The following is a 25,910-nucleotide window of genomic DNA, read 5'->3' as shown; positions in this document are numbered from 1 at the left end:
ATATAAAATCACAAATATAAGGATTTTTCTCTTTCTGTACCTAACAATCCAATTTATGCTTCTTATTATTCTAAAATTTCGTATAGCAAAAGTAAAATCCCGAGTGGGATTAGTTTCTCCTGGAAAGTTTTACGCAATGGATACCACAATAAATAATCCACAGTAAGTGCACCTATATAAGATTTGTTCTGATTAAATATTTACCTCATTATCAACTTTATAAATTTCACTAATTTCATATGCATCGCTAACAGCGATTGGGAATCGGAACAATCTAATTCCTGACAATGTTTTTCAGTACAATAACAGAACCAGTCACAATATGTAATTAAAATCTTAACAGAGGATTATTTTTTAAATTTTGTATTAATATAGAATAATTAGTTGATTATTCTAACAAGATCAGTGAAAGGGGTAATCCGATTACAATTCCGCGACGCACTGAGGTCTTGAAGGAAGGAAATCAGTATTATGTATATAACGATAAACTCTTATGGCTGATTCATCTCGCCAAAATAAACAAAATAAGTGTAACGATTTTTCCTACGATTGTTAAGGGTTCTACAATCCCCGAAAGATTTTGTTACTTTTGTCATTTTCATTATTCACTGCCATCAAATGATTCTTATTGAAACGTTCTATATAAATTTAGTTCTATGTACTTGTAATTAACAAAATATGTGTATAATAATTAATCGTTTAATTAGGCAGTAAAGTACAAGATGAGGCGTAGTCGAGTCTATTAAAGCAGTCAAGGCATTAAATCTACTTTACTGTCAAGTTAAACACATCATTTTTTCGCCTATCAATTTTAATTGTGTCATAACAGCAAACAAAGCTATTTATTTTATATTATTAAAATTGTATGATACTTCTTTCAGGAATAATAATAATTTCATCAGTTCGTCTGTGGTTGCAATTAGACGAGCGTTAAGTAAATAACTAGGTACATAGTAATCACTATACTACTGCTATTTAAATCTATAAAAATAACTAATTTTATTTGAGACGGAAGAATTCACATTAACTCCGCCAGAAAATAGAGTGTAATTTATTACCTGAAAAATCGAAGAAGATATATCAGCGAACATACAAAAAATTTATTGATTACCGGGCTAAGAATAACATTATGTTTTTTAGAAAATGTACTATTGGTCCTATATTTTTCTCAATTAAGCAAAGGTATGAAATCTATGGTCAATATATGCGATGCTCAATGCTACTTTGAATGTCTACAACATCGATGTTGGAAAGTATCTAAAATTAAAAGCATTCTTGAAACGGCAATCGGATGGTGCTAAAAAATCAGACGTTTTAGAAAATGAACAAAATAAAAAATTTCTAATTGATGCCCCCGATAATACGTATTTAGAAACAATGGTAATTATAAACAAAATATTTTTGTAAACGAAGAGAATACTGACTATTATTATCTTAGATGGCAATGAATGTTGCCATATCTGGGGCATGTCGATGAGATGAATTATTTCAAATAAAAAATTGGAGATATTGAAGATATGGGAAATAGACTGATGATCAATTACAAAAACAAAGAAAATAGATCCTTTATTGCAAACAACTACAGCAATAACGGATTTTTTAAAAAATATTTAAATGGTAAAGCATATAACCAATTAATAGGAATTCATACATTTCTCAAATTGAAGAATGGATACAAATATACCGTACATTGTTTCCGTAGAACTTAGCTACACTATTAATAAATTCAAAAGCTGATATCAAAATGTGGTGCATTAAAGCATTGTGGAAGGAAATTTTCAACGGTAGCTGAAGCCCATCATTGAGGGGTCCATAACTCGTAAATCAATTGTTAACAAAAAAAATTCCCTACAAAATACATTTTAAATAATTCAACCACTTGGAGGATTCAATAGTTCATAAACCATCTACTAGTGAAAACAGTTTCAAAACAAACCGGACAAGTGATATCCCTTACAACCTGTTCTAATTTCACTATAAATGTTTACAATAAATAAAATTACTTTCGTTAAAGAAGAAATTTTAATTAGCGGCAATAAAAATGATTCTAATGCCTAGGCAGTAAATGTAACATTTTAGTATATACCTGATAGCTGTTACTAAAACTACGCCTTTATGGCGATCTGCGAAAAAACTAATTTTACGAAATCTCATTTTTTTAATGTTCTTAAATTATTTAAAAGATAATAATTTGTGAGTTCGCATTTCTAGTATCCAGTAGCCACTAGACACATCTAGTTCATGGTTTCGATATCCATACACAATTGTAACTATTTTCATTGTTATGGCATGACACAATTGTTAGCATAAATGTAATAATAGTTTTTAATCCTGATTTTTTCAGTAAATACGTGGTTATTCAGTTTAATGTTTATTATGCCAATTATTGACTATATACTTAAGGAATTTATTTTATAAATATTTTATATCAATAATTGAGTTTCAATTATGGGAACAACCTTTCAGGAATATTTCAGAAACTGTCAACTGAATTTAAAAAAACTTGAGCAGAAGTAGAGTTGTTTCAAAATCTTATGAGCTTTGACCTTCATATGCGCATAAACATAATTCCGACCGTCACCTACGTCTTAAAAACATTACATCCATTATTCACAGTCTATCTTGAGCTCTCCAATTACAAATATTATAATAAAATGCCCTATTCTTTATTATTTTAATTTAAGTAATGAAAAAAATATATAACGAACGTTCGCCAGTTGACTTTATTGATGCCCGAGCGCCATAGTTCATTTCTGGTTGTAATGAGGCACGTAGTCTAATTCTGAGTCAATGTTTTCACAACGTGCTTATTAGAAGAATTATATGGATACGCCACGCCTTTGGCGCATTTTGCGGCTCATGAGATTTTGAAACTACTCTAACTATATTTCTGCTTGACAATTTTATTGATGTGAAAAATATTTCAGATAAAAGTCTATCTAAAATTATATCTAAAGAGTTATATTTAGAAGGTTAATCTTGTTAAAAAACAATAAACAAAATTGTAAGTACCTGACGATTGATTACACAAAGTAAGCGAACAGAAAAAATGGTATAAAATTTAATTGTTTTTTTTTTCGTTTCGAGGATCATGTTTTGCATAGCGACGTCATCTACAAATACGAAAACTAAGAGATAATTGTATGTATGCCTTTTCTCCTTTCCTCCGCCTATGAATAGTAATTTTAGTTTCTAAGGAAACTCAGAGCGAATGTAAAATAAAAAATTTTGTCAACTAATATTGCTAACAATAAAGAACTCTACTGTCTAATTGAATAATTTATCGTTCTTACATTATTTCATAAATTATATTTCCATTACTGCTAATACGAAGAGCAAACAAAAGGAAAATTTCCTCGGGCAGTAGTAATGTATCTGCTTTTTTAATTTGTTTGAATTAATTATAGATTCCGCGCGGTAAGTTTTGTAGAAAATCTGTTTCCGTTTTTAACCGAGCGGATTTAACGCAGCTCTCAATGAATTCCATCCACGTCGCGTAAAAAGGGAAGAAAAAGTTCACGAGTTCGTGTGTAGTTACGTCTGCACTGAATCTACATGTTGAATGAAAAGAAGGAAAAATAATTGCAAAATCTTCCGATCAGGTTTCCTGGCACTTTCCGAGGCTTAGCGGCTGAATTTTTAATCAGTTTCTCAAACACGGAGCGCTTTAGGTAGCTGTGTATAATGTCGCGGATGTTTTTATCCCTTTATTTTTAAAGCTCAGCTCTTCAATTTTTAGGTTTATTTAATTTAAGTATTGCGGATTATACCTTATTATATGAACTGTAAATCATGCTTATGAATTTTTAATTACTTTTTAGAAATATTATATTTTTCCCTTTACTTATCATTCAAGCTTATTGAAGAATAAAATTCAGTCAATATATATTATTATCGAAAAAACGTAACAATTTTCTAATCGAGTCTGCATTAAGAAATATATACAAGGTGACCCGAACTTCGGACCCGATGTACGTGATAGAACTTTTAAAAATATACATACAAGTTTGGTTGGTCACCACGCTCAACCGATCTGATACCCGTTGATTTATCAATTGGGGATTGGATGGAACAAATAGTGTATGACATTCCCGTTACTACACAGGCAGATACTGTAAACAGTTTCCTTTTTTATTTTCTTGTTAAAAAGATTGCAAACGAAACGAAAATACCGAACCAAATTGGATGCAAAAAAGGAAATAAAATTTACCGTTAAATACTAAAAAAAGTTCAGGAGACCATTTTTACTCCATTTTAAAAGCTAAGCTAGCTAGCTAAGCTAAGAAAATTGCTAAATGTTTTTACCTGGTACAGGGGCGTACTAATTTTTTAAAATTAATTTAAGCCGTAATATCTATGTCACTGGTTGTTTATGGACTTGATGTTGTCCCGTGTTATGGCGGCCCTTCCAGGTACAATGTGTACCTTTCTTTTGAATTGCAGTTCGGAGAATATAATAAATAATATGTATTTTGTTGCAACTTTAATACCCTGTATTTTTGAAGAAGTGTTCATATGGAAAAGTTTATTTATTTTTAAATGTTTTATCACGTCGGACGTTAAATGTGACTCACTCTGTATATGAGGTAATTATTGCACTACTAGCAAACGTAGTAACAAGTGAGAAATTGAAATCGAACATTTACCTTTAGACCCTAAGAAAAATATAAAACAATGTACAAGTAGGTACATTCAACTCTCTTTGACAATGGAAAGTTGAGTACAATGAAAAACATTGAAGAAGCGGACAAACTAACAAAATGTCCAATGGAAACCAAATGCAAAACAGCCAGTGATTTGAATATTTGACAAAAATAGATTAGTATAAACGTGAGAGGAGAACTATTATACCTGTACTTAGACGAAATATGATATAAAACAATAGCAATATCAAATAAAGGAAAAATAATAACAAAAATACATGCTAAATATGAAGATAATTAAATGCCTTATACAAATTTATTGATAATGTTAGTTCAAAACAACCTCTCAATAAATATAACGACATTCTTGAAATACAATTTGTTTTAAGATCCAGTGGAAACTAAACGTAGATAATTTTTCTCTTATATCTATGAATCTTTACACGAGATGCTATATAGTATAGAGTGCTTCTGAAATAAATTCTTTGAAAATAGTGATGGAGGGCATGAAAATGAGCAACTGATGGTTTATCTAGATGCTTCTATTTCCGAGAAAATTAATTAAGAAAATGTATCATCAATGTAAGCCGATCCTGTGCATCTTGTGCATGTGTACTACGGCAACAATTATTACACCCCTATCATCTATAAAGAGTCCACATCGTTTCGACATCAAATACCTAACACAAAATCCGGATTTTACAAGCAAGGTGTTTTTTATGTTGTTTTACTAGAAACTGCATACTAAATATTACAAACATACTACAACATTCACTATTGGTCTGATACAAATCCTCACGTTGTACATAGATGTACGATTCCAGCAACGGTTTTCAGTAAATGTGTGGTGCGTTGGTAACAGAATTTTGACCGAATTATGTTTATTAGCACGTGGAAACAACTTCGAATAATTTTTGTAGAGCATATCGTCTGTTGATAAGCAATTCGTTTAATTTTTATGTTACTTTTGGACGAGATTTGAATAAATTTCAGCATTTTCGAACACAAAATTTGAACCGTCAAAACTGCCATTAGCGCTTTCGCAATGTAGCGAGCGGCAACTTCGATATCAAAGGTACAGCTGGCTACCATACCAGGAACGGCTTTAAATTTCATTAAACCTTCATGTAATTTTTTTTAATTTAAAAAGTAATGTTTTAGTTAGACCATCAGTTCCCTAATAAAAGTTGCTTATTTTCGTGCCCTCTAACGCCCTTTTCAAGGAACACACTTATTTCAGAAACACCCTTTATACGCAGTTAGGGTTTGCAATCCCGCAGTCTTTTTTTTCCAGCTGGAAATTTGCGGTAAATTCGCCTTTACAGCGGGATCCCGCTGTAATTCCCGCGAGAGATTTAAAAATATATTTATATATGAAAATAATAATGCTATTATTGTGGAATGTTTATATTTAACCAAATGAAATATAAATAATTCTTGGTATTTAAAAATCAACAGATAAGCATATATTAAAAACTATGTTTATTAACTAAGAATCAACAGAAATCAACACATGAATAATATATTACTTTTTTATTTTTACAGAGATATTATTATGTCTCTAGTTACTTAACGTACTTGTTGCTGTTAAATTACTAAATTTATAAACATCTAGGTTAGGTTAGTAATTTAATCGTAGTAACAATTTCTAAAAAAATATTTGCTAGATACATCGATAATATACTTCGGAATATGACAGTTTAGAGAAAATTGCAAAGAGATATTAGGCATACTTCATTTGGCTGTCATTCATTTACTAATTAAGGTAATAACTTGATTTTTTTCGGTAATGGCAAACGAAAAACAAATATTTTTTAATGTATTTGAAGGATGTTAGAAAACATTGCAATTTCAATGAAAACAGTGTCGAAAATGTTGTTTTGTCTTAATAAATTTAAGATTTTGCTAGGTAAAAATGCTGCATGTGCAGTATGTGCTACATTTTCAACAGAAATTAATAGAAGAACCAGAACATGTACATCCTATACATGATATTTTGGATGTTCTTACAGGGTATTTTACTAATTTTTAATATATTGTGTTGCAAATAATATTTAATTGTTGTTTAATTTAAAACAATGCAATGTTAACACATACGAATTTAATTTGTTAAAAACATCGTATTTCAACGCTTCTGCTAGAGAAGAAAGCCGTATGTGGTCACATGCGGCGTTTATACTATGTACCTCTTAATGAAATACATGTACATAAGTCTGCTATGTGACAAAATTAATACCTAATAAAAATTTAAAATGTACAAATTTTTAAATTTAAAGAAACAAAAACGATATTTTTGATATTTATAGATGGGGTATAATGCGATATAGATTTCAAATATGTAATTTTCTCAATTTGTCACAAAACTGCATATACGGTCTTTTTCCGAAGTAGGGCAGTATAGTATAATTAAAGTAACATACAAGAAGACAAAACTGTTAGTTACATATAAAATTTCACTTTGTAAACACTTTTTTTCTCGAAAATAAACAAACGAATCAAGGAATTTGTTTGAATGATGCAAAGATCTGCCGATTTTAATCCTTTCCTTCGCTCGATTGATCGATGCTATCACAGGGAAACGGGATGCGCACGCAAACCAAACGGGGCGCTCGCGCACGCCATGCGCTATGTCGCTAAACGGACGTGTTCTATTAAAAAATTTCCCGCGCGGGAATTACCGCACAAATGCGGGAATTCCGCAGGTCTCATTGACATGCGGGAAATTGCTGGAATGCTGTAACGCGGAATGCGGGATTGCAAACCCTATACGCAGTACATTTGAAGTAAATCGTCTTAGACAAAAACTGCTTCCTTGAAATACTACTATATAAACGATATTAATAATAATTTAAACAATACTATTATTTCTTTTTTGTTAAAAGTTGCTTATCTTATCAATACACTCTTGTATATAGGGTAGATAGGTTGTTGCCAAATATTTCTCCTTTTCTTTGTCCATAGATATTTTATTCTGGTGGCAATATTTTTGTTATTGTGTCCAAAGAACTAATTGTAGGTGATGATCTAGTTCCTCGTTTAAGTTTTCACAATTACCGCATGCTCGACGAACTAATGTGCAGATGATACCTTGTTTCTAGGCCGGATGGTACAGTTTGGAATTTCATAGGCCAGTAAGTTCGAGCAGTGTATCAGAACGTCATGAATCAATTAGACTAATGCACGTAGCAAATATTAATATCGACCAGAGTACTTAATCTCCAGTTTCACAGTTTCTTCTGAACGAGAAAACACATCAAATAGTCTAAACCGACGATTTGGCAACCAGTTCCAATATTATTCAACCATCTTTCATACTGCCAAAAAATATATAAATGAAACTATATGTCTATTTTACGTACCAGTTGTTCTCTCTTCTTTCTTCCTATCAAGTTATATCAAAAACTGAATCAAAATGTGGTAATCGCGTTCTGTGCATTCTAGTACATCAAAATTACTTCGTGAAATATGTGTACCTAATTAAAAAAAATTTCAACGGCTCTGCTTCAGTTCACATGAAGATATTTACAAACACCAAGTGCAATACAATTTAATTTATTCCCTTGGCATATGTCCCGTCTATAAATTAAATTCATAAGCATCTCTTAAGCTACAGGAATAAAAATAATCTTTGTTTATCTTATGTTTGTAAAAAGGATTTGGCGGTCAGATAAATCTACTTTCGGAATGTTAATACAATTTACACAGTTAGTAAAGCTGTTAAAGATACAGTTTTTCTTTGTCCGATGTAGTATGAGAAATATAACAAATATATCAGTGTTCAAAAATGTATACTAAATAAGGCCACATTTCTGATAAAGCCATGCGCAATTTTGAAACGGTTAATACAAATGTATACAGCATTATTAAACATTTAATAGACGTAATATTCCCACCGAGAAACAACTCACATTTTTCAAAAACAGAGAATATCGGATTATGTATAAATATTAAGAAAGGTGGCTTAAAAATGTGTTCGTTATGAATGTAAAAGTATCTATTGATTTCAGGTTTATTTATAACTTTTTCTAAGCAATTTTGTAAATATGTAGCAGATTTTGTTATTTTTCAAAATAAATATCCTACTAGTTTCAATAACTTTAATGTTTAATTGTTTGTTTCCTTAATAATGTATTTGTAAAGCTGAACATCCACCATAGAATCGCCATTACAATAAAATCCCTGGGTTATTTTGGTTTTCCTTCTACATTTTTTATCTTGTCATAACATTTATCTTCAATTTCTTCATATCTGAACACAAGAAAGTGATACATTAAACAACATTCATCTTTAACGTTCTAAATATTAAAATTTTACATTCTTTAAAATACTACACTTTAACTCTTCTGTTTTTAAACTCGGAAATAAATGTCAAAAACGAATGTTGCACACAAAGTGTTTTTAAAAAGCGTGACAAACCAAACTTGATGATTTTTTGAAGGCATTACTCTGTTTGTTATATTTTATCATATGAGTTGATGATTCTGGTCTACATTTTACGAAAAGAAAGGTATAACCGTTAGAACATGTCATAAGAATAATGTGTTAGGACTTGATGGTCAATCAATCGAGGAGTCTGTCTAAAGACCTAACCCTTGTGTTATTGTAATCCCGAAAGGCGTGCTTTAAAGCATAATATACATTCAATTTATCATGCCTTTTAATCTATACATAATTCAATATCATAAGAAAAAAGTTGAATTCACAGCTGCAAGTTTTTTATTTAACTTCCTTTTTTTAGAAATTAACATTAGTTACATTTATAACTAGTACCTAACCCGATCCTGAAATACTTAAATTTCATAACACAATACTAACTGTAAAGATAGAAATTTAATTTTATTTGTGATCCACTTTCGTTACTGGATCAATGAATTTCTTGTATACTTCCAAGGTCTGTACTACTCACAATCAAATTCAATGAATTTCGTAAGTCACAGTATAATATGTTGATCGCATATAGATCCGTATACGATTGTATGAGATACATTTATTAAAAACTTATTATAAATTTACCTTTTCGATCTCGTGTTCGACTTCTAACGGCAGCAGGGAAAGGCAGCTGGGGGTGGTCCATCGTGGTGGAGCCCGACATCCCGGAGTGGGCGTCCCGGAAATCTCCGGTCTCTGCCCAAACTGCAATACAATGCCAAGTTGCTCGTCGTTTTTTCAACAAACTTATCTTTAACATTCAACTAACGTAACAATCAAAAAATAAATACACAGCCTTTCCATGCCACATTAGAATTCTTAACGAAAAAATTGCCAAATTATTTTAAAGAGTGCGCGGTAAAATAACTAACAACTCCTGTACTGTACTAAACATTCCCTTATACAGTATGGTGCAAATGAAAGGAACAAATTCATTATTTTGAAAATCGGTGACGTTGGACAAAAATTCTTAAACAGGTCAATTTTTATTTCCAAAAGTGCGTTCTGCATATGATGTCAACTGTGTAACACTGATGACGTCATCAATGTTTTTTTAAATACAAATGTAGGTCATGCGATAACTGTTTTCAAAGATCTTGTAATTCTCTGTCCAACCATATCAATAAGTTTAAGTATTTTTGTATAGTGGCAAAGAAAAAAATCTAAAATTACAATTAATTAACAAATTACTTCAATAGTATAACTGTAAACTGTCTTTCTTATGTGACTGTTTAAGTTTCCCGGTAAACACATTATTATATTATAAATCCGAGATATGCGTGTGCCCCTGCCTCAGAATGCTTTTCAGGTTCACGTCACGTTAGTATACTGTTGATTTGTTGTGCCGCTGCTCAGTTCTGACAACCTTAATTATAAGTTTATTACTAGATTTTTTGCCTTGTCAAAAATGTCAATGTTTTATCAATAAGGTTTATGTCAAGTAGTTAATGCTCGTATACTAGAAATAAATATTTAAAAGAGTTTTTTGTCAACATGTGGAGACAACACCAGTACTAAGAAAAAAGTTTGTACTATATTTAATAATAAGTACCCCAACCGAGAAACAATTTTTCAATCCACTTCACGGAAACGGTTTATGTAAAAGACCTTCCTAAAGATAGCAGAAAACAAGTACCCAACAATAAGAAACTAGATGTTCTACTAATATTAAAAAAAAATCATTTTACCAGTTCATGGCAAGTAGCAGTTGATAATAACATGGATCATTAATTCAAGAGCTGAATTATGTAAAATCTTAATGGAGAAAATCCCATGTTTCTAAAAAACTCCTTTTTTTCTGAGGATTCCTCCTAAATGGTGGCATATACCATCAAACTTGTTGATATTAGACAACATAAAATCCCATAGATCTGACTGTCAAATCGATGGAAAATTCATATTGGATGCAGCAATATTACACTCAGATAGAGCGCCGAAACAATACTTTTTCGAAGGAACCTTAACAAGTCTACCATATTTATGATTTGGCTTCAGCAGGATGGCTCACCCCCACTCTATGCTGTGTTGGTAAGGAACTACTTGGACGTCTTTCGAAATAGGTGGATAGGAGGAATTGAATGGCCACCTAGATCTTCAAATTTAAGTTCTCTAGGTTTCTTTAATGGGGATACTTAAACAGCAAACTATATCAAAATAGATCACTACTAGATACATTTAAAGAATGCATGCGGACAGAGATGGAACAAATAACTCCATATTATAGACAAAGTTTGAGAAAAGTTCACGCTTCTCTCTGTATCACTTTCTCATTGAGAGTCGTCAATTCGATAATCTATTGTAACTTGAGTTGTTAAAAATACATTTTTTGTTATTATTTCACAATTTTTTCATTGTCACTATACAAAATTATGTTACTGAAACTTACTGATATGGTTGAATAGGGAATTACAATACCTTTCAAAAGAACTATGGCATGACCTACATGTGTATTTAAAAAACAACGGTGAGATCATCATTATCACACAGATGACGTCACATGTAAAATATCTTGCAGAACGCACTTTTAAAAATAGAAATTGAGACCTGTTTCGAGATTTTCGTCGAAAGTCACCAATTTACGAAATAATAATATATATTCCTTTCATTTGCCCCATATTGTATATAAATTGTATTTTATATGAAGCGATGAAGCGTATTCAATATACTAATAAACTGTATTATAATAATATTAAAATAAAAGGAAGTTAGTAAAACTATTAAATGATGTATTGTTAATACCAAAAATATTTGCGCACTTCTATTTATTTTTCCCTATACCTATGTAATTTTCTTTCATGCCAATATCTTGATTTTTTTATTAAGACCACTCCTCAGTTTGTCTTCATATTTAAATCTCTGAATAACGTAATAATGTTTGAATAAGTTATAATCAGTGCTGTCATTAGATGGGTACGAAGAAAAAGAGTTCTATTCAAAATCCGGCAATAATTTGAATGATACAATGACACTGGGATATACGGAAGTAATACGTCTTTGGGTTTTTAACAGCATGTCCAAGTTTGATTTGTGGGAAAAATCTATTGTAAGCGTTATTTATAGTTTACCAACACACTAATATTATATCTAATACCAAAAAAATAGCCATCAACTAGGATTTAATTAAAAGAAGCAGTACACAAGCGCGATGCTGCTTCTTTGCCATAGTTGGCGGGAATTTTAAAACGGACCTTACTTTGAAAAACGTATCTCGTACGTTCTAATTATGTCACCAATAAACAATGCAAAAAAACTAACACGTTACTGTAATATTTACATTTATTTATTCATTTTATATTTGCTGTCTCTGTTTATTAATAAAAGCAATATTATTTTTATTTATTCGTTATAAATATAATGTTAAAAAAAGTTAAAGTTTAATAAAGTTATGTGTAATTATAAAAAAGTTTTTTTAAATGTCGGCTGATTGGAGTTCAAGCCAAGTTTACGAACACTGCTCTTCGCTTTGTGATATAAAAATTTATGTTGTTTAAACTATAGCCGGTTACTCAAATTTTCTTGCGGAATATTAACCTTAAATGTATGAGAGATACAACTAAAAAAAACTTTATGATCTGATTGTGAAATCATCAAAATTTTTATTTGTTTATTTAAAAGTTAATTAAAAATATGATAATAAATAAGTTAACTTTAATTTTTTATTTTTTATATAAAATACAAATATTACATCTTGAAAATTTCATTAAGGTATCTGTAATGGTTTTTACACAATTATTTTTTTAATTTAAAGTCACGAAAATGTTTTTTGCAAAAAAAAATGTTGATCAGAAGAAAATTTTTAAAAATGGTTTTAGGGCATTACTGGTGGTAATGACTACTTTTGATTAAAATATATGAACTCAAATTCCATAATCAAATGGAAAATGGATCTCTATTTGACTCATATGTCAACAAGAACTTGTTCAAGAATAGAACTTTGTATAGAATGTTCTTACAAAGTGTGAGAAAATAATCTTTAATATAATTTTTAGTGCTTTTACAGTGATACAGAGCCTTCATAAATGTTTACAAGCCACGTGACCGCCTAGTTTAGGCAACCAAAATTGCAGAGCTGGTACTGGTAACGAAACTATTAATGGTTCCTTTACACTGATCAATGACAAACCGTTACATACACAAATTGACGAAATTTGAGGAAAATTAAAGTCCGACATGGACCTAAATGGTCGTGTGAAACGTCAAACTTGTGGGTATTGGGCAACTGAAGATCCACATTGGGTGCAATAATATCACACTCACAAAGAACCCAGAGAAAGTAAAGGGCCGGAATAATAGACAATGGGATCACATGATCATACTTTTTCGAAGGAACTCTAACAGATCCTCGATATATACAATTTCTGCATGACGATTAGCTCCCCAAACTGAATCAGCTGTGTTCAAACATAAATAAATTTTATCAAACTCGTGGTGACGCCAAAATGACGTCTTCGAACTATCTTGATCAATCAAATTTGACGAAAATTTACGAAATTTGGGGAAAATCAAAGTCTGACATGGATCTAAGTTTAAAATTCTTATTAAACTCGTTACACATGACACGTGACTAATTCGATGTGTGCCAAGTTAATGACTCTATGTCTAACGTTTTATTATTTCTCTCGAAATTAGTATTTGAATGCAAAATATTTATTACACGTCGATAAGGTAACATAAAAGTAATAAAACAATAAGATATATTTTACTTTGTTTGTACGTTGATAGCATGTACTATTTTCCAATAAGTAAATACTCATAAAAAGTTATAGCGCCGAAAACACCTCGATATTCCTGCAACTACCACAGTTACGAAATATCCATGAAGCACAAATTTGTATAATATCACCATAACTTAATGGAAAATGTTACAAAACACGTGTGTAAGAATATTTTGTATTCATTTTTATAGAGTGGACAACAATATCGAAGATAAGCAAAGAATTGAAGTCCCTCCTTAGCCTAGAAATGCACTTAAAAGGAACGTAAAAATCAATGAACTGTTATGTACTTCGACAGTTGGGCAGTGGTCAATTTATACCAGATCAAATCTAAACCAGTTTGAGGTTACTTGAATGTCTTTTAAAAACTAGGATGTTGAAACCGATGTGACCGTAGCTTTAATATAGACTGTGTCGTATGAAAGACTCCTAGCGAACTTTTAACTATCGGTATATCACAATCCTTCGGCATCACGACCGACAGCCAGAGATAGCCAGAAGCGAAGTAAAAAGAGAAGGCGCTTGAGAAATCACTTCACATGTAAGTACTATAGCTCAGAGAGGCCAATGTAACGCCGTTTACCAACTACAATGGATTCAAAACACCAACGATATCCAACAAGGCTAAAATCTATAGAGTAACCAAACCGGGTTTTTGAATGTCTACCCATAAAATTAACAATTTATTAACCAGGATATAGTTTCTAGCCAAAGTGAAACAGCTTCATAGCAGATATTGCATTTCACATAGTCAGTTCCATACGTTATATAACGAGCGTTCAAATAAAAACGTGGTCGAAGTTGGCTCTGACACATTGGACGTACGGAGTAGCTTATAGCGACCAACTTAACCTCATTTCTCAACAAGCTGTATAGCAGCTGTCAGTTTCAATAACGTTAATGACTATATAACTTTATTTTAAAGAATAATCGTGATAACAATAACAAACAATTAAAGGAGCTGCGGAAAGTGTCCCCCTCCTTGTTATAACAATAAATTAAAGCAGCTGCTGAAAGTGTCCCCCTCCTTGTTCCAAGCACTTTTCACACCTGTTCCTCAAAGACTTAAAGACATTTTCTAAGATGCTCGGGCTATTATTAATTTCACGAATCTTGTCTATAAATCGAGCCTGCAGATGGTTTGAATCAGGAATAGGCAGTTCAAAAATAGTGTTTTTAAGGTAAGGCCACAAAAAGAAATCACACGGCGCAATATCACATGACCTCGGTGGAAATTCATGTTCAGCATTGAGACTTATTAGTCGATTTTGGAAAACTTCCCTCAACATATTCATCGTCTCGCCTGCCGTATGTGCCCTTGCGCCATCTTGTTGAAAGTAAAAGTTTGTAATTTCGTTTTCTTCCAGCTGGTTAACAAAAGGAGCGATAATTTCTTCTCTATACCTTTGCGCAGTAAGAGTACCATTAAAAAAAATAGGTCCATAAATCCTCCTTCGATTGAGAGCACACCAAACTCCAATTTTTTGAGCGTGTAGAGGGCCCTCGACAAAAAAGTTATCTGGTTTTTCAGAAGACCACATTCTCATATTCTGTGAGTTTACGTAACCACTTAAATGAAACCAGGCTTCATCAGAAAAAAAGGTGATATTATGAAGTTCACCGTAGTTGTTTAAAAACCATTCACAAAATACAGCCCGTCGCGGAAAATCAACTTCATGAAGTTCTTGCTGACAAGTTAAACGATAGGAGAACAAACGCAAATCTTTTTTTAACACTGTGTGGCAGGTACCGACTGATACTCCCACCATTTGTGATAAAACACGTACAGAAGTTCTTGGCGCATTTTCCATTATTTGTTGGACATTTTCTTTTAATTCTTCAGTCCGCTTTTTAGGTCGGCCGCTTCCTTCTTTTCTTGTTACACTGCCCGTTTCACGAAAAACATTAACACAACGCTGAACTGCACTTTGAAAAATTTTGTACTCAACAACGCCGGGAAATTGATTTTGAAATTCTATGAAACATTCCTCAATAGAATACTTCCATATTCCATCAATCTTGCGTCCATTTCTAAAGTAGGACTCTATGATAAACACTTTTTGTTCTTGAGAAAACACCATTTTAAACGCTTTTTAAAACGAAAATATTCAAATTGATAGCGGCGATATAGCGCTTTGACAGATGACGTTTAAGTTCATTTGCTATACGCTACGCCCTACGTCCAAATTTTCAGAACCAACTTGACCACGTTTTTATTTGAACGCTCGTTATTAATATATCATTTTGTATCTATATTCGATCATTAAACATTTATTCGACTTTGCCTATTTATTTGTGTTCTTTACGTGCTTCGACTTTTTATCTAGTTTTGTGCTAATAGAAATTGGTCAGACATTTACTTTCGCTCTGATACTAATTAATATATGTTTGTTCAGTGAACTAAAAGACGTTGAAAAGACACAAAAACCTTATAGTGCAGATTACAATATTCTAATTGCTCTAACTGTGGTAAAAAATTCTAAACGTTCAAAGTATCTAACAATTAATGGCCTACCAAATAAGAGTTTCCGTACTTTTAGTGATATTAAATTGTTATCTTAGAAGCTACAATGTATATGAGAGCCAAGAGTAAGACAATTTAATAAATATACCTACTTACCCACTGGCATGAAACAGTTATATCTCATTTGACTTCTTATAAAGCTTTCAAATATGTTTTTTGGGTACATCAGAAGCAGCATTTTCGTTAATCATATCCACGCATAATTTTTTTTTACTTTTAAAAAATGATGGGAAAGTTTGTTTGTTCCATTTCTGAAGTCAATTCATTGGATTTATACTCGTAATAGGTAAGAAATAACAATCTATGAATAACACAGGCCGACAAGATTTTGAACCCAACAACACGAATATACTTTTCCAAAGGATTCTGGTGCGCTGAATTCGAATCCAAGGTCCAAATTTCTCAAATTAGTTCTGATTTTCAAGATATCCTAACCTAAAAGTGCCACAATCGCGATTTTTTAACGTATTTGAGGGTATATTACACGGAAAGGTAAATTTTTTGCTGAAACCATTAATGGGGTCTTAAAACACTATACTTACTTTTTAAAACGTATATTTGGATTTACCCCGATATTATTTTTCTTCTTTGGGAAATCGCATATTTGACTTATTTCTCGATTTTTAGAGTTTATGGGTTAAGGGTTTATGGGCCTCTTAGGGTTTTTGGGCTTAGGATTTATGAGTTCGGGATTGATCGTATTAGCCTCTCTTGTATTTTATAGATTGATATAATGCTTAAAATGCTACGTATCGCATTTTTAGACATTTTTTTAAATTTATTGCAAAATTTGACGTGATAGGGAATTTTGGAGTTCAGATTTATGATCAGTGATTCCAAAAACATGTCAGATCTATACTTCCGGGTGCCGATGAATTTAAGTTTGTGGCGTTGTGTTGTCAGAATATTCAAAAATCGAGAAATAAGTCAAACTACTAAATTTCAACATGCGATTTCTCAGACGAAAAATAATATCGGGATAAATCCAAGTGCGTTTTAAAGAGTAAAAATACTACTTTAAGACCCCATTAATGGTTTTAGCAAAAAAATTAGAATATACAATGTAACGTAACCTCAAATATGTCAAAATATCGCGATATAGACACTTTTAGGTTAGGATATCTCGAAAACCAGAGCCAATTATGAAATCTGAACCTTGAATTCGAATTCAGCGCACCAAAATTCCTCGAAAAAGAACATTCTGGTTTCTGGGTTAGAGGGCCGGCCAAATTTTGTCGACCTCTGTAATCATTTTGTCAGGTACTATAAAAGCTAAGCCCATGTCGCCACTAGGCAAAATAATTTCTTAAGATATTGCGGGAAATAACTACTCTGCAAAATTAAATCTAGTAAACATCTGTGTGACAGTGAGAATATAAGTCCGCAGTGTAATTGTTGCTCGCAATGTCATCAATTTACACACTATTTGGTGTTGTATTAAATTTTCATATTTTTTTGAATATATCGAATCATATCCCATTTACAATTTTTTACTGATTCCTCAATATCCCTTCTATATTCACTTATACATACAATCATTCATTTTTTGTGTGTTTAAAGAATTATAAAAACTATATATTCAATTTAACTATTATCAAAAGCATCGGTTATAATAATGTTTCTTTCGATTTTAAGTTTCGAGAATGTTAACAAAACATTCACGATCTTAAGAATAGTTCACATGTTCAAAGATGTTTATTGTCTATGTAATCACAAATATTTTATATTCGTACATCCAAATCTATTAATTTAATTACTTTGATGCACCTGTGTCACCATCATAGTTATTGCGTCTACCTTATTAATTTGTACATTATCGGTCTTCTTAAATTAGTTCAACACTCATGTTAAAAGAAAAATATGTCAAAAATTGTGGTTATCACCCGGCTATTTGTGTGTTCGTCATAAATCAGGCTCGTAAAGCCGTCACTGAGCAGAAGGTAGCCGATGTATCTTTTGTAGCATGTGTTAACTTTAGAACGTTTAAGAAAACTGTTGTCTACAGACAGAATAGTTAGCACCAATTAATGTGGGAGGAGCTGACAGAGAGTTATTACCACCAATAATTTTCTCGCTTAAATAAACACTACCACATTTTACTCTCTATAAAAAATAGTAGTAGCTGCGTTCTAATGTTGTAATATACATATGTAGATATGTAATATATAATTTTATATGTAAACATAACAAATAAATGTATTTAATTTAACACCTTCGAAAGTGGAATGAAATTCTTGCAGTTAGAAGGGAAAAATGTAAAAAATTCAAGGTATTTCTGAAAATGAGTTAGATTCGAATTTAACTAAAGGTTCAGCTAGCTAAAAGTTCAAACTATTTAGTAAAAGTTGTTGCCAAGAAGCAAAAACATTAAAGGTCACTTTTTCCGAATTCGAAGTTATGCCTGATGAGAGGGGTCCTAGCGCTTCATTCGGACCTCGTGCCTGGTGTGGCTTAAAGCTTAAACCTTAATTATACAGGGTGATTCAGAACTTATCCAAAAAAAATTCTGGATGTACAGGGGACCCTGACAAATACAATTTTGTAAAGAAAAAATAAAAAGGGCAGTTCGAAAATGATTTAAGAATACACTTCGGCACGGCACTGGAAATTGGTCCACTGGCATTCATTTCGCAAAGAAAGAAATATGTAAATACAATTATAGCTCCAATTGTATATCGTCAAATAAAACTGGTTTTGCCTTTATTAATTAATAAAATTAATTTGTTTTTTAAATAATAAAATCATTTGAGATACCCGATGTTACAACAACAATTGTTCAAACCAACGCGTAAACACATTTGGGTCCGTCTTTCTCAGTTTCTACGAACTAACACAAATGTTGTCTCGCTTCACCATAACACAAATGCTTCACCATAAATTAAACCGATATCCATAATGGATAATGAGTTGCTTATACACGCAAACCATTTTTGACACTAACTACTAAAAAACTATTGTAAACACCACCGATAACAGGTAAACACTATCGCAACGACGATTGCAAAATCGGTTTTCAGTATTCGGAGTCGCTGCGGCCACGTGGCTCTCCACGCGTATTGCGAATGACGCTAGACACTACAATTGTCCAGCTATGTAGTGGTTGAATGTACTATAACTTCAATAATTTTTTTTCTCAGAAACTATAAGGATTTTACGATATTGACTCCATTTATCATGCGGCATCTATTCCCAATTTTTTTTTGAATAAGTTGTGAATCACCCTGTATTTCACTCGACAGATTTAGCCTCTTAATGAAGTCAATGATCTTTTTGGACGCGATTTTGTTCACATCTTCCAGATATGTTCCAATGAGGTACCTAGTCTTGGCAATTCTTGCAATTGTTTTCTCTCTCACCCAAGACAAGAGGGCTGAATCTGTTCCAGCTGGTTCTAGCTTATTGAAGTCCGTGTCAGAATTCATCCTGGTATTAAAATCTGCTGCCTCATTTTTCGAGAGACCTGAATGACCAAATATCCAGTCACTGGTGTCGGCAGCTACACATTTTCATGCAGGCCTGCGTGTTTCTTAATTGACAGAGGCCAGAGAATACTTTAATGGAACCATTTTCGACCGTTTCATGTGTTTTTCGTTTTACCTAACAGAGAAATATGCATAAGAGGAACTTGATTGTAGTGTGGGATGTATAGGATAGACACTGCGCAAGCGTCAGCAAAAGTATATTACCGTGTCTGGACGCAAATCACATTCACCGTTTCTTACAGTTCTTGGGTTATAACCGGTATGACAGAAAAGGTGCTTGGTTATCCGTAAATTTTTTATCGATTTGTGTGCATGTTGCTGTTGAAAATGAGATAATCATGAATTTAGGCTACTAGCCATTCAAACTAGTAAACTTTTTCTTCAGTTATTTTCTTTATACCATTAACAATGAAAACTTGCTTAAAATGTTTGTATTAAAAAAATATATTTTCAATCAAACTCAATATATCAGCTTCCCAACAGTTATCAGTAAAAAAAAAAAAATCTTTATGAAACAAGAATAAAATTATTTCAAATTATTTAAAAAAAACGTTTTCATTAAATTTCTACATTCCGAACTAACACATTTAAGAATCTACCACTTCTATTCAAGGAAGCGCGGTGCAAACTGTTAATATTAAATCAATATTACACTAACGCATACGGCTCCATTTTACTAGCCGTATAAACAATGTGGGATATTATTTATTTACTTATAGAATCATTGCTATATGTAAGGATTAGTGTGCGATTAACTCGTGATTGTTTTGGCTTAACAGTAACGCTACTTTATACATAATTTATTATACAGTTGCAAAATTGACTCGATTCTTAGGTTTCTCTTGGCTTTCGTGTTTTCATCCCAAATATATTTCTCTTGCTTGCTCAAATAAAATTACATTATCTAAGTGTAAGTTTAATTTTTCATCTTTATAAATTATTCAAATTCTAAATTTACATAAGAACGAGTTTGAGCTAAATAGTTTAAAGTATATTCACACTATAAATATATTTACAATAGAAATAGTAAAAATAGAAACATGAATTTTAAGAAAATACATATAGTACCTACACCACTAAAATGATATAAAATAACGCAAGATGCAAATATACTAAAAAAAAATCGAAATAGTATAAATACTCAGCTTTTTAATGTACATGTCTTGTATGTAAAAATTTGCAAATGAGTAAAATTTAGTATTCAAAATTTCATTTAGTACTCAAAATTTCATAATATTTCTCAGTTTGAGAAATATATCAAATGAAGATAACTAGTTGTAGTCGTTATCGTTAGGTACTCTGCGAATATTAATTGAAATTACAATTGAAAAGGTTTAAAAACGTTTACTACCTACAAAGTGTTTCTTAAGAAAGATTACAAGGGCAGATTGTTCGTTGTATCATAGAGGTAACTCTGTCTCTTTTGAAAATACTGTTTAAAATAATATTAAGGTATGTATATTTTAATACCAAAGATTTTTGCCGCAGTGTGAATTGGAATTGATATAATTCTCTTCTTTTTCTTTTCCTAATTGTACGTCCCACTACTCAGTCCTATTCAGCAAGTAGTTTTGTCCTTTTTACAAAAGTCCAAAAGCTTCCTTGCTGACACTTCTCTCAACACTTTGGGTTCCAGATAGGGTCTTTTCAGGAGCGTCATTCTACTACGTGCAAATCCTGAGCACTCGCCCAGGATATGCAGAATCACATCCTCGGCAGACCGGATTGTCTATAAGCTTTAGCTGATGATGTTTCCTAAAGTGACAGTGTCCCCTTATAAGTTCCGTCACTCTCTTGAGCAGAATTTTATTCAAGCACAGCAACTCATTTGTTCCTTTCCTCAAAGAATACTCCATAAGTTACTTAGAATGGCTTTGCCCTAGCCTTGCAGTCCAGTATTTTCTGTGTTCTGTTTCAGTTACTTTGCCCAGAGCCCTCCTGACCACACTGGGATATATTCCGCAGAAGGGCTCCAGGCCAATGAGCTCTGTTTCGCATACCCTTCTGACGAGTTCATCCGCTTTCTCGTTCCTATTAGTGCCTTTGTGTCTCTGCACCCAACACAGTAACTTTATTAGTGGTAGTCAATTCAGCATTTGTAAACATTCCCACACAAGTTTTAAAGGTATCTTGTTTGTGCCTAAAGCTTTATTTGCAGCTTGACTGTCGGAGAATATATATGAATTTGTGTTTATATATTCTCTGTAAACACGCCATTACCGCGAAAATGTCTGCTTGGAATGCCGTTGGAAACCTCCCCAGACCGTAGCTTGCACACTATCTGGGTCTGAAACCATATATTCCTGCACTCGTCCCTCTGGCCATTTTGGAGCCGTCTGTACACCATATTAGGCTCCATCTTTCCAGGGTATCAAACTCTTCCTACCATTTGCTTTGATCCTCTATTCGAGTCTCAAATGGCTTGTGAAGTGAAACCTTGAAGCCATCTTGTCAGATATCATCCCAAGAGTTGGTTCCGACATAGATGTGTCTATAATTCTGGAATAGGGACTACCTCTCCAGCCCTTATTGTTCCTGACTCGGTATGCTGCTAACCACACTTCTCTTTCCACCAATATGCAGTGGTAGTGAATTTAGCATGACTAGCGCTGCTATCGCCCCCGTTATACCCAAAAAGGCCTCTAGATTATATTCAATTTCCTCGCTGCGGTCTGTTGTGTTTTTGTCATAATAAAAAAATGATAATAATTTAAAAAGGAAAACTTATTGAATTGGTATTCCAATATATCAGTGTTAAAGATGTAGAGAGCTACAGCGAATTCATCTTGTTCACGAGTTTCAAACACACACTGGCAAAGTTACCAGGAGCTCATTATGTGTCCTAATTTCTAACGGTGAACGTCGGTATGTATATAGCTGCGCAAAAGGTACCTGCCCTACAGAACGTCTCCTTTCTTTGTTAAGTCCTTCTGCGGATCCTCTTCTTCTATTCGTTTTATCTCACTATTTGAAATTTAGTTCAGAATTCCATTTTAAAGTGAACGGTTTATTTAAGAAAAAGATTCAAATGAGGCTTCTCTGTTTAACATAAATAAGTAATCTTATTTCTAATGCAAAAATGTATGTATCGACAGTATGCGTATTTTTTTAATGTTTAAAAAAAATGTATAAATGCAGGGCTTTTTAAGTTTTTTGTACCGGAAAATATAGTATCTACTTAAGTATCTCCCTACCTATCTTTCCAACATATTCATGGAAAAAATTATTAGGCTCTTAAAAATTACATTTTATAATATTTACTGTAGCATTAAACGTTACATTGTTTTCGAGGGTGAAAACGTGTACTACTTTATGTAAATATAAAATAAAGTTAACGGAAAGCTAATACGTTAAGTACAAATAAAACAATTAAATCCTTATTCAAATCTGTAATAGCTGATAAATCCTTTGTGTTCTTAAACAAAAGAAAATAAGCAACTTGCGCCCAAATTATGTAAGAATCTGACATCAATATTTTTTCTTAAAATACTCAGATATATATGACGTACATTTTTGCAATCTTATGAAAAAATATCGACACTGAAATATTTATATTCTGCATAATTAATATTTTTTTTAGTATTTGATTATTTTTTATTTTCACATAGTATTCAGTAAATATACCAAGTATTTAAAAAATATTTAACCAGTTAAAATGGTAAAAGACGTTAAATAATTAGAAGCTGGAAATATTGCGACAACTTCTATTTAAATACTTTATCACCATTGTCGTAAATATTAGACAGTACTGTGGCCGTCCTAATTTGAATGCCGTCATGAGCAAATAATTAATATTTACTTTCTTTAGTAGAACTTGAAATGCATAAAATTTTATATTTCTTTACACGATGTCAGGTCGTTGATAAAATGTCTATTCATTTATATTTTTAGATACAGGTTCATATGTAATGAAATAAGCAGCTTAAACAAGAATTACATTACAAAGGGTGTTTTATTAAGAACGGGGCAGATATCTTCGATCAAGTTAGTTATGCGTGATTCAATCACCCTAACTTAACCTGAGAAATACATCTTCGAGTTGTATCCCATTCTTAATGAAATATTTCTACTATGAGAGCTGCATACACTGTGCAACTTTGAATTCTACTTTCGATATCTAGATAGTCTAGACTAAAATCAGACCTCAGCAGAATCACTAGACATAAACAAGACAATATGTCATAGTATGACAGAGAGTGATCTTCTAATCCGTAGGTACTATAACTATAATACATTATAAACATGTCGGTAGATAGACATAGTTACGGTTCGCCAAATTAAGGACAACATTTGATTAAAATAGGCTTGCATGATTCAATCACCTTAATTAAACCTCATACATTTCTCATTAAGTGTATCCTATTAATGAAACACCTTGTATAAGTTTTTTAAGCAAATATACTGTGGAAACAACTACTCTGTGGATTACATCCTCGATCCAACTTTAAATTGCTCCCTAATAACTATTAAACAGCTAAGGTCATAGACCGATTTCGGACCTATTAGTTCTCACTACTATACCTTAGGTAAGACGTCCAACGAATCACTTGGATGTCCATCTATCGATATATTTTGAGTGTAGCTGAGATATTACCTTCAAAATACTCGTATGTTCGTAAATGCTGTTAATTCTCAATACCTACTAGCACAAGGCATTACTTTGCACCTACTGACAGAGAGTGACCTACTAGTCCGTAGATACTATGATTCAAACATGTCGACAGATAAACATCCATATAGCGGATTCGTTCGTCGGTCAACTGATGAGAATTAATAAGTTCGAAATCGTTCTATGTCTGATTATGTTGCTGGCGACTGATTTTAGCTGCTTACTAGATAGTGGGAGAGTATTTCAATCCTATAAATTCACAGTTCTATCAGGGCGTTTTGAAGCGTTTGGTGTATCGTATTAGTCGTATTCGACCAGAATATCGCACAGAAGGAAGTTGGCGTTTGTTACACAATAATGCGTCATCTCATCGATCGACACTTGTGACCGATTTTTTGATTAAAAATTGTATTTTAACCAGTCTCCATATTCGCCTGATTTGATCCCGTGCCACTTTTACCTTTTCGGAGAAATGCATCTGCCGATGAAGGTAAAGCGTTTTGTGGACGTAGAAGCAATGCAAAAGGCTTGTACCGACATCCTGGAAAACATCCCGACCGAACAATTATACACACCGACAAGATTTTAAACCAGACATCAGACTTTTCCGAAAGATTTTGATGCGCTGAATCTGAATCTCATCTTACAATTGCTGCATAACATAAGGTTTTCGAGACATTTCAACCTAAATGGGCGAGAAACATTCTGGCGTTTGAAAGTACTACTCCCCCTTTTCAAAATCGTTCAAAGTTTGTACTATTCAAATATATTCCTTCTTTTTCGAAAAATCATCTGTTGAATTTGAGTTGAGTTTGGCGTATACATCGACATTTGAAAATTGAATAGCATCAGGTGAAGACTCAAGAAGAGAGAAGAATAAAATTGCAAACGCCTAAATACTGACCGGTTCTCTAGGTTTACGGGGTCGCTGATTACAAAACTGAGATCAGAATTACAAAATTCAAAATAACAGATCCTATATGGCGGATGCAATAAAAACATGTCGGAATTTAGAAATGAAAGAAATTTTGTCGGACACTACACAATTTTTCTAGTACAAAATATGGAAAAAGTTTTATTATTAACAGAATAGTTTTTAGTAAAAAAAAATCATATTTTCAAATTATGATCACTATGACACTTTTTCTTCAGTCTTTATGCCGAAGAGAATTATTAATCTCAAACTACTCCTATAAATAATTTTAAAATTTTTGAGTTCATTGAATCCAAATGTGACATTACACCTGATGGTGGATCCAATATGGCGGGTGAGGTGATTTTAAAACACTATAACCCTGGAGATCGAATTTTCACGCAAAACAAATTCGAATATTGTAGACTCGACTCTATAGCATTGGAGATGGAACCTCGATGAGGGGAAAATTCTAAGATCAGAGATTCTATAACCCCATAGCTCTGAGGATCGAATTTCCAAGCACAAAAAGCACAGCAAACTGCTGAGCTCTAACACTATAAAGTGAAATTTCCGATAATCAACGAATACTATTC

At 32.4% G+C, this 25,910-nt stretch overlaps 1 protein-coding gene across 4 annotated transcripts in view; it reads right to left on the bottom strand.

The window, feature by feature from the left end:
• The window catches only part of LOC108907896 (pituitary homeobox homolog Ptx1), a 129,334-nt gene that overhangs the window by 53,428 nt on the left and 49,996 nt on the right, over positions 1-25,910 (bottom strand). For 3 of the 4 annotated variants that reach the window (XM_018711733.2, XM_018711735.2, XM_018711734.2), the window contains exon 3: positions 9,657-9,776. The exons of the other annotated variant lie outside the window; for it this stretch is intronic. In XM_018711733.2, the coding sequence (XP_018567249.1) occupies positions 9,657-9,776 (120 nt within the window). The remainder of the gene's footprint in view (positions 1-9,656; positions 9,777-25,910) is intronic. 4 annotated transcript variants of the gene reach the window in all.

This window comes from Anoplophora glabripennis, unplaced genomic scaffold (assembly GCF_000390285.2).
Source record: "Anoplophora glabripennis isolate ALB-LARVAE unplaced genomic scaffold, Agla_2.0 scaffold122, whole genome shotgun sequence".
Lineage (NCBI taxonomy): Eukaryota > Metazoa > Arthropoda > Insecta > Coleoptera > Cerambycidae > Anoplophora > Anoplophora glabripennis.
This window is presented reverse-complemented; position numbering and strand designations above follow the sequence as displayed.